Source organism: Pongo abelii, chromosome 1 (genome assembly GCF_028885655.2).
Source record: "Pongo abelii isolate AG06213 chromosome 1, NHGRI_mPonAbe1-v2.0_pri, whole genome shotgun sequence".
Lineage (NCBI taxonomy): Eukaryota > Metazoa > Chordata > Mammalia > Primates > Hominidae > Pongo > Pongo abelii.
Genome location: NC_071985.2, coordinates 91,953,748 through 91,964,788, shown reverse-complemented (window position 1 = coordinate 91,964,788; position 11,041 = coordinate 91,953,748). Strand labels below are relative to the sequence as shown.

Below are 11,041 nucleotides of genomic sequence, written 5' to 3'. Positions count from 1 at the left end.
AATAATAAAAATTAGTAATAGTTTTCACTTTGTTATTTGGTATGAACTTAATCTTTTGTTTTTAAAAGCCTTAACAAATTAGTCATTTATGTTATTTGGACGGAAGTGGATGGGGTCTGCCTATGTTGACCAGGCTGGGCCCAATTTCCTGGACTCAAGGGATCCTCCTGCCTCAGTCTCTTGAGTAGCTGGGACTACAGGTATGTGTCACTGTGCCTAACAGGCATTAATTTATGTTGATCTTTTTCTTTTATTTCTACAATATAGAGTGTTAAAAAAAAAAACCCTTTTCTAACCACCTGAGAGATGAACGATGGTTTTATTCTTTATATTTAATCGTTTGTCCTGTCTGGCATTTATTTTGATAAGTTGTGTGGAAAAAGTATTTATCCTCCTCCTTTCCTCCCTCCTACCACCCACTCTCTCTCTCTCTCTGTCTTTCTTCCTGATTTCAAATAGCTTTTCTAACATTTTGAAACTTGTCTCTCAGCCTGATAGCAGAGGTTACTTCTTGAGAACATGTTTCTCTAGTCATGATTGTGTATACACACACACACACACACATGCACACACACACAGAGGAGAGCAGTGTTACAGTACTGGAGATTGGGGGATAACCAAAGACAAGACTGAGGAGGAAAGTGTGTAGTGATCATCTCTCAGTTCAAGCCTGAAAGGAATCTATACATTTTTTAACTACTGAAAGCCCCATTTCCCTGGGGCCCACTTCCTCTGCAATGTATGGTCTTTCTGAGGGCTGCCTTTACTTCATGGTTCCTCAGACAGTAAATGATGGGGTTGAGGAGTGGAACAATGACAGTGTAGAGAACAGATACCACTTTGTTGGAATTGTAGGCATACATGAGTTTGGGACGGGCATAGGTGAAAAGGGTCGTGGAATAGAAGAGAATTACAACGGTCAGGTGGGAGGCACAGGTAGAGAGTGCCTTTTGGCGGCCCCGAGCGGAAGGGATCCTGAGGATGGTGGCAAGGATAGCAGCGTAGGATGCCGCCACAACACAAAGAGGAATAGCAATGACCATGAGGGCCAAGAAGAAGTCCACCAGCTCAGCCTGTGAGGCGTCCTCACAGGAGACGTTAAGGAGTGGAGAGATATCACAAAAGTAGTGATTGATCTGAGGCGTGCCACAGTAGTGAAGTTGCGCTATAAAAACCATCTTGATCATGGCAGTCATGAGTCCACAGAACCAGCATGCTCCAGCCAGTGTGCCACAGAGCTGGTTGGTCATGATGACTGGGTAGCGTAGTGGATTACAAATGGCTACATAACGGTCAAAGGCCATGATAGCAAGAAGGATGTACTCAGTGCAGACAAAGGTCACAAAAAAGTAAAGTTGACTCATGCAGCCATTGAAGGAAATACTCTTGTCATGACTGAGGAAGTCAACAAGCATCTTGGGGCTGATGACTGTGACATACCACATCTCCAGGAAGGAGAGGTGGCTCAAGAATAAGTACATGGGCTTATGCAGCTGCCCATCACTGTGGATAGCTAAGATGATAAGAAGATTCTCCAGCAGTGTCAGCAGATATGTTGCCAGGAAAATGGAGAAAAAGAGAAGCTGGAAGGCTGTTCGTGTTGGAAACCCCAGAAGAATGAAATGTGTTGTCACTGTACGATTATCTACTTCCAGAATTATGGTGGTCATGACTGGCTGTGGGCACAGACAAAGTCAGTTCCTTCCGTGACACAAGCACTAGTCTATGGTTATTTGTATTGATAGAGCCCACCACCAGCAAATTTATCACAATAGGAGGTTTCTGCTTTTTTATCTTACTGCCTCTTGAATTATGAAGAGAACCAAAGCTTTTGAGAAAAGATGGAATTTAGGGAGCTTATATTTTAACTTGTTTTCAAATTTTCTCAAGAGCACTAACTTGTCCAAGATCATACAAAATAGAGATTATAACTTTCTAAATCCCAGTTCTGTGCTTTGCCAATATATCACTTTTGGGCACACAAAAAAGTGGTCTCCAGACCACCCTTTCACTACAGGCAAAGCATCCCCATCTACTGAATACGGAGAGGAGAAAGAAGGCCCAATTACCCATTCTCTAGGGGCAATTTATGTGACTCTGGAGTGGTTGCATGACCCCACTTATCTGTAAAATGGAGAGAACTTTCTTGCTTTTGTCTAACAAGGGGCTTAAGCTTGAATGAAGCAATAGTTGAACATACCCACAGGATTAACAGCAAAATCAGGTTTGATGCAATTATTCACCAGCTTTTCAGAGAATGAAATTGAATGGATAACATGAAGGATAATAATTTCTTCAATACAATCCATTGTATAAAATGCTTGCTTAGGAGTTTGACAAAAGTGCATTCAAATCCAACTTTTGTCTTTGCATAGCTAAGTGAGAATACCACATAATCTTTTAGAATATTAGTTACTTTATTTCTAAAATGGGGATAATACAATGGGGTTCACATTTTGGGAACATCAAATGGGATTGAGTTTAAATTCAGTTCCTATGATATTTTCTGTTACCTTTCCAGGCTACTCTACTTACCCCACATACATAGCTCCTCCTCCTTTTAAAACAACACACACTCAACCCCACACAAAGCTTCCCCCACCCCAACTTCGACCCCTCCCGAAAACAGCAAAAAACTGGTGCAAACAGCAGCCATTGTTAATGAGAAAAGGGAGAGGACTGTGGGACTTTTTCAAGGGTAATAAATTTAAAAACCGTAATCTGTTGGGAGTAATATCAGAGAAAACAAGCAAGAATTCTATTAGTGACTCTTCTGCATTTCTGTTCATTAATTTAGCAAAATGTGTGACCTCTTTTTCTGTTAGGCTGATAATCATTCCCAAACCTATTGATACTAAACACCTTCCCATTTCAAGTCTTGCTCTGTGTCCTATTGCTTCAATTCTCTTTTCTGCTCTTCTCCAGAGCCACAGTCACTCTTGCTCCCCATTTCTGAACAGCTCTATTTTATGGCACAAATATGTAGGACAACTAGGGGAGGGTTTTTTTTTTCCTAAGGAATGATCATGAGGTTGCAGAGCCAGAAAACTACTGCCCATACTATCCATTTCCTCTTCCCACTTAGATTTTAGCTTTAGATTCCTGAAAGAAAGGCAGAATAAAAAGGCAGGATTATTCCTTCTTAGAGAGGGAAATGGACACAGATAACCCAGAAAAGGCAAAGAATATATAATAGTGTAAATGCAAATAATTTTCTTTTCTTTTGGAATACAGTTCCTGAGAAACACACACATAAACACAAACATACAAAACACACACACAGTCAACACAAAACTTGTCCTTGCTCACCGCAGCTTGGTATTCACTAGGCAGTGTGAGAGTGGGACTTACAAGCAAGGCAAGGTTTATGAATCCTCCTTGTCTTTTTCTTTATCTTGATTTAAAAAAAATCTTTGAGTCCAAAAATTTAAATCAACTTAAAATCTGTTTGTGAAGAGTGTAGGCCAGTCTCCATCTTGCTCTCTCTTACTACATTACCACTCTTTTCAATGAATTGATGAAATGAACATGTTTCTAGCTATTGAGGGTAGTATTACTGTTTGCGAGGCACTTTCTTGGTCCATAATAATAGGATACCAGTCTCCAGAGCCATGTCCTTGGGCTTAATCTTTGCGTCTATTTTTTAAAAATAGTCTGGAAAACTACAGGCAAGACATTATACCCTAATGTCCTCTTTTCTTGGAACCACCCACAGTGTCCTGTAGAAGATGCCTAGCCTAAAAAGCATAGTTAGAATAATTCTACTAAATAATGTAATATATTCTCCATTCCTTTGCAATAGATATTGTCATTCATTCCTGTCTACTTCAGACAGGAAGTTGGAAATAAAAACGTCTAATTTAATTTTAAGAATAAGTAAATAAAGTGGGGGATATTTTCACAGAACTATGCATTCATTCATTCTTCCTGTAATTCCAGCAGAGTCCAGATGAAGCTCCACAAAGTAAAAATACAAAGAAATAAAAAGGAAAGGGAGTATACAGTATATATAAAGAACATCTGATTAAGCAGCTTTATCATTTGAGTGTGGAATTTAGCTTTGAGGTCCCTAGCAGTCAAGTAGAAGAGGAAAGCAATTCAAAGCACAATATGCTCACATTCAAGTTTCAAAATTATTCACACATATGTATATATAAAATTATATTTTGATAAGTGTGAAAGTTAATGTATAAAGAGGTAGAGTGCTTTATCAAAAGGCACATACATTGTAGATATAGTAAGGGGTCTAGATTCCTAATTTCTAGGGCTAGATTGTCTGAGTCACATCCTAGTGCCTTCTCAGACTGTTTAAACCATCCATTGGGCAGGGTTGTGAGGAAGAGAGCAAGGCTCACATAGCTAACAGCCTTCCCTCCAGTGGAAGTTTTATAGCAACTGGATTCTGAGGAGGCTATGCTGAATATATAGAAGCATCTTTACTGCCAGATGATAACTCACATTTGTGTATGTGAAAGCACATTCACATCATTCTATCTGATCTTCACCATCATGGAGTTAGCACCAATGTCACAGTGCTGACTTGACCCAAAGATATTAAATGTCTAGCTGAATGGTATACAGCTAAATTGCTTAATGGCAGAATTGAAATTAAATAGCAAATTTATTTTTTTATAATCCACTGATTTTTGTATATGAGTATGTAGAGGATGATCTATGAATTGGGTGAGGCTTTTTTTTTCTTCTGAGAATTAAATTGTACCTTTAAAAATAGTTTTAATAGCACTCTATGCAAGGAATGAAAATTTAAGGAGAATCAAAGGGCCGAGCTGAGAGCCAAGAGCCAGTTGAAGGTTCCGGTACTCTGGATCTCAAACATATTACCTAGCAGCAGGTTAAACCATCTCACTTTTTCTTGTAGCCAACTCTCAGTCACGCATTGTGGACTTGTCTCATGAAATAATAGCATTTTAAAATCAGTGGTATTTTAATTCAAACTTCTTTTTTTTCCTCAGATAAGGAAATCTCAGAGTGATTAAAATGATTTTCCCTAAGTTTAAACAACTATATAGTGGCAGAGTAGCAATTTATTAATGATTACATTTGAGTCCCTGGCAAGCTTTAATCCCCAATTGTCTTATATAATTCATTCAATTTAATTCCTTCTGTGGCTTGCTGTTATCTTACATACTTCATTCAAATTAATTACTTATCTGACCCAATTCTCAAGAAGGACAAATCATCTTAAGTTTTAGCCTGATTTGAATAGAATCATAAAAGTTAGTGTGAGTCTTACAACTATGATTTTCTTAAAAAATATATATATTTTAGCTTTCACAATTGCTTGTCCATTGTATTGATTACATACACACACACACACACACACACACATTGCTAAGCAAGTAGAATGAGATCCTTCAGCTCTAGAAACACAGGATTGTAGGACTGCAAAGAAGCTGAGAGGTAATATGATTTAACTCCCTACCACATTTGTGAATCACCAGTGTATAGACACAAGTATTCACCCAGACTTTGCCTGATTTTTTCCAGGAATGGAAATCCAGTATCTATAAAACTAGCCATACTTTAAATAAGAGAAACTTTTGATTTGGGAGATGGAAGGCTTTCTCTTCTGAAACCCAATGCACCCACATTCAGGGGTCCTGGTTCTGTTTCTGCAAGTAAGTCTCATCACCTTCTCAAAGGTCAGACTTCACTGTTTGAAAATAGCTGTAAGGTCCATTAAACCTCCAATTGCCCCCCTCATCACCCCCATTACCCCTGTCTCATAATGTCTTTCATTTTTTAGATTAAGCCACTCAATTTCCATATATATGTATGGTTATATATATTTATATGTATAGCCAGGTTATTGGTTCCCTAAAGTTTGTGATCATCCTCTTTGAATGATTCCAGCTTAACTGGGACATTTAATGGGGACAAATATCATCAGGCTATGGAAAATACAATTGGTATTTAAAGCTTAGTTTCACTCTGGAATCAGAGAATAAGAATATCTTCTTTTTCCCCTTGAGCCTTCCACCAGAGAGGACCAAGAGGCTCTCTTTCTGATTTCCCAGGGAGGGTGGATATGACCTTTCCCATAGCTAGTGGGCAATGAGCCCAGGATAATAATGAGTCTAGGAAATGACCTGTTCTGTTGTTTGTGGGAAAATGAGGTATAGGGAAGAAAATGTATATAGTCAAATTGCTCCTGGTAATGGAGGCATTTTAAAAATTGCCATACAAGCTCTGTGGGGATTGGTTTGGCCATACTGAGGGTCTCAGAAGTCTTCAAAAATGGAACATAGGTAGTGAAAGAAGTAACAAAGCAATCACTTGTGCTCAATCTAGTCTTCTACTAATTCCTGTAGGGAGGTGAGGAAAAAAAGTGCAGGTTAGCCAGAGGTGGACATTGAGGGTCTTGGACCCTCAATAGGCATTTTCTAAAGGGTAGAAACACATTCTTCCTCCTTCAAATCAGTTTTAAAGGGATACAATTCTAATCCAGCTCCTTTTTTCCTAGGCCCTTTCTGCTTCAGGGTGATATGTGTAACAGCTCCTAGGTTTGTGGTAAGACAGAATGCCTTGCTGCTATGTAGTAAGCCCCTCTGCACCTCTCAGTTTCTACTGTGAGTTGGCTCTGAAGACTTTAGCAAAAAAATATCTATTTCATATCCCTGATCCTCTATACTTTATAACTTTCCAAAACCATGACTTGTATTTTGAAATAATTTAATTTCCAACTAGGTTCTTTGGGGAAAGTGGCTTAATTTCTATGGGTCTCATTTGGGTATGATTAATCTTCGCAGTTTATTTCAGGATTTCAAGTTGAAAATAAATGTGGTCACATAATGTGATGCACTTTTTTGACTAACCAGGACAACAGAAAGGAATTTTTCTTGCTTTACGGCACTATCACTAGAAGTTAAATTCTAGTGTTCTATAGCACTGTAGGATGACTGTAGTTAACAATAATATGACACATAGTTTCAAATAGCTAGATATTTGAAGGAGGATACTGAATGTTCCCAATACTAAGAAATTGTCAGTGTTTGAGATGATGAATATGCTAATTACTCTGATCTGATCATGGTTCATTATATGGATCAAAACATCACTATATACCCCACAAATATGTACAATTATATATATATATTAATTAAAAATAAAAGAAAAAATGTAGCAGGAATAATATTATAAGCCATCCGACCTTCCAGACATCATTTTGTTTGTCAGTCCCTGCTCTTACTTAACATAAAACACACATGCTTACTCACATACCTATGTTCTACCCACCACTTCTCGCATACATGTATTCATTCATCTACACTGGTCCATTAATTTCATCCTCTATTCCACTTTCTCTTTTTTTGTCCCTTATGTCAGAGTAGATTTGGAATCTGTGCTTTGAAAGGCAGAGTTGGGCAGATGCATTAAGTTGAGGCATCTTCAGGACAGACCTTTGGGAAATTTTCATACTCAGGCCTATTTCACCTAGAGTAAGTTATCACAGTAGAGTCTTAAAATGACATGAGAATCCATATTACACTATATTTCTGAATCCTTAACATATTTCATATGGCTAGATATACATAGATGCTGAAAAAAATCTTTGTTGAACTGGAATTAATCTATATATATACTAAATTCCTCTCCATCTATAACTTGTTGTATTACTACCCATTATAGGCTTAAAGATGACAAACTATCTTTAAAAATCAACAAAATAAAATTTTGGATGAATCAGTCATTTACATACAATTTATCTTCAATTGTTCCCTACTTTCCTTCATAAAAATAAATAATTAAAAGATGGCTAAATTCCCCTTTGGAAATATCTGAGTGTCTTTTTTTCAACTCACCATTTTCTCAGGAATATAACCCTTTTCCCACCTAGCTTTATCAAAGATGGCCAGCTTGCACTGAGAAAAGAGAAGAAATCATGTAGACCAAGAGAAGAACAATGTACATAAGCCTAGAGAGTTTCTGGGCAAGTCTGGTTCTGTCTCTGCTTGAAGAAGGCACAGAATGGAGCTATTTGTGCTTCTGCCTGCTTTCAAGCTACTGGAGGAGACAAACAATCTCCCTTCTATTCACAAGGGACCTTCCAAGAGGCAGCCTTCAGGAACATATTTGGCATTTCCAGGGCTCAAGGGGATCCTGGGAGGATATTAAGGAAGAGCTAGCAAGCTAAGTGGAGTCTCCAGGCCCAAAAGAGACCTTAGACTGGCTAGAAGTACACTGCCTGTCCTCCCCAACGAGACTTGGGAAGAGGAAGGTGGCGAGGGGAAATGTGTGTGCGTGTGTGTGTGTGTGTCCTCTTTCTGAGGAACAATCTCACAAATAATAAGGTCTTTCAGAAAAAGACAGTGCTGTAACCCAAGTAATTCAGAAAATAAAAATGATAAGTACACTTCCTTATTTGGGGACCCAAGTATATGAGCACATGCACATTTGCAAACTCCAAACACACTCAGATATTGTGCTTATAAGTATACACAAAAGTAACTGTAATGAATCAGTAACTCAGTAGATGTGAATGATGAATACACTGCATTCAGATGATATCTGTATTTTTTTAAAAAGTAAGAACATGCTATGTATTTACTCTTTTTTTTTTTTTTTGAGATGGAATCTCGCTCTGTCACCCAGGCTAGAGTGCAGTGGCACGATCTTGGCTCACTGCAAGCTCTGCCTCCCGGGTTCATGCCATTCTCCTGCCTCAGCCTCCTGAGTAGCTGGGACTACAGGCGCCCACCACCATGCCTGGCTAATTTTTTTGTATTTTTAGTAGAGACAGGGTTTCACTGTGTTAGCTAGGAGGGTCTCGATCTCCTGACCTCGTGATCCGCCCGCCTCGGCCTCCCAAAGTGCTAGGATTACAGGTGTGAGCCACCGCGCCTGGCCTGTATTTACTCTTATTATCTACAACTAGTACACATTCAGAAGCATACAGATACTCAGAGAATGTAGATGACAATAAGATTATATGGAAAATAAACTGGCATGGAAATTGGACAGTTATCTCTTTAGGTATATATGTTGCTTCCTGGGTTTGGATACCTGCACATCCAGGATAATTAGCTTTAGAATCACAGACCCAGGACTATAGTAGAAAGTGAGCAGGCTCTGTTTGGTTTTTATATGCACTACTATGAAGGATATTGATCACTGTAGGAGACTGTGCTTTTCTGGAGTTGGGAAAGATGAGAACTAGCCAAAAAAGAATAACAACTCCCAATAAAAAATTAAGTTCTTTATTTTAAAATAACAGAATTCCCCTAAGGAAAATGACAAAACCCATCAGATTCCAAAGGGCCTAGTTCATATTTTTAGGAGTAACCACTCTTTACTCCTCACCATTTTTCAATTTGATAAAAAATTTAAAAAGGAAATTTTTTCCCATAGAAAACTGGAATAACACTTCATTTATTTTCAGGCAGTCTCTTAGCTTATTACTGGTTCTTTGGTGATATTCTGTGTCACCATTCTATAGGAACCTGACCATTCATTCAATAAATATGTATTGAGTATCTTCTAAGTGTCAGGAGCCATTCTGGTCACATGTCACTACTCTTTTCAAATAGTTTTACTGTAATAGTTTTATTCAGCCCTTAGGAATTTGATGATAGACTTCAAGAACCAGAACCTCTTCTGATAACAGAGGAGTTTCAAACTGAGTGGTATTAAACCTCTGTTTCCTATTTACTATTACCTAAAGTTCAGTAAGTAGGAAACATAGGTTTAATACCACTCAGTTTTAATTCCATTCTCTTGAAATAGAGAAGGAAAACATGATACAGATAATTAAAAATTGCTGCGAAACGTAAAAGAAGGAGGACATGGCTTTCGAGTCAGCAAAATATGGATTTGTATTGCTCTTTGTCAGCTCTCGGATGTAAGTAAGTTCTCAAACCTCTGGAAGTATTACATTCTTCATCTTTAAAAGGTGATACATCAAACCAAAGGTTAGTCTTGAGTACTAGCTCCAAGTAAAGACTCTGCAGCTAGAGTGCCATGGTTCAAATCCTGGCTCATCCATGTCCTATTACATGACCTTGGGCAAATTATTTTGTCTCTCAGTTTTTTTTTTTAATTGGAAAAATAAAACAGTAGGAGTACTTATCTCTTAGAATTATTGTGATGATGGTATGGGTTATATATGTAAGCTGTTTAGAATAACACTTGCCATACAAATACATGTTTTTATGTGTGAGTATTTGTATTATGTCAAGCAAATAGAAGGTGTTCAGAAAAGTTAATTTAATTTCCAATTTCCTTTATAATTTACTTGCACATGAACATAAGAATTTTTGCCACTTTTGAAATTTTTAATATATTTGAAAGAAACAATGAAGCTGTTTCTGACTAAGTGACTCATGAGTTAACTGGCTTCTTCATCAAGAGATCGTCTCATTTTTCCAGTTTTCATGTGAAGGTAGAGACAGAACCCACTGTATGCTACTTCTTAAATGAGTTCTGTTGACTTAATTTGTAAAATTTGATGAAATATAGAATGATTGAGACTCTTAAAAATTATTTAAAAATTACTGGACTAAGGATTCTCAAGGAAAGAGACTTCTCCCAAGTCATTGCTTTTCACTACAATGTCTGGTACATAGTAGGCACCTAAAATATCTGCTCAATGAGGAAATGAGCTGAGTCCCATTTTATTTAAATGAATAAAAATGTGTAACTTTAGTGGAGAGGAAAATAAGGAATCACAGAATCTCCTGGCTGATTAAGTACTATTGTGGGGAAATTTGTAGAAAAAAATATGATTACTATTTTAGATCTTTAAAAAAAATCTTCCTAACTAGTATTGTGAACTGAGGAATGAATACAAAGAAAACATGGTCTTTTCTTGGTTTATAATCATTTATCAATACAAAAATATGTAGTTAGAGCTATGAGTGCTTAAAATGAAAAAAATCTAAGTTTATTATTTTCTGTCAAAAAAGAAATCGTTTTAAAAGTTAATATTAAAAAATAGGTAGACTACATCTACGAGTAGAGTGACAAAAAGCACATGCTTATATATTGTAAGAAGTTTGGCTCTGAGGAAATATTCAGAATGATT

At 37.4% G+C, this 11,041-nt stretch overlaps 1 protein-coding gene across 1 annotated transcript; it reads right to left on the bottom strand.

Moving 5' to 3' along the window:
* Positions 1–692: 692 nt before the first annotated feature.
* LOC100434591 (olfactory receptor 6Y1) lies at positions 693–1,670 on the bottom strand. The gene has a single exon (XM_002809972.3). The coding sequence runs from the start codon at positions 1,668–1,670 to the stop codon at positions 693–695; it is 978 nt and encodes a 325-aa protein (XP_002810018.3).
* Positions 1,671–11,041: the final 9,371 nt, after the last annotated feature.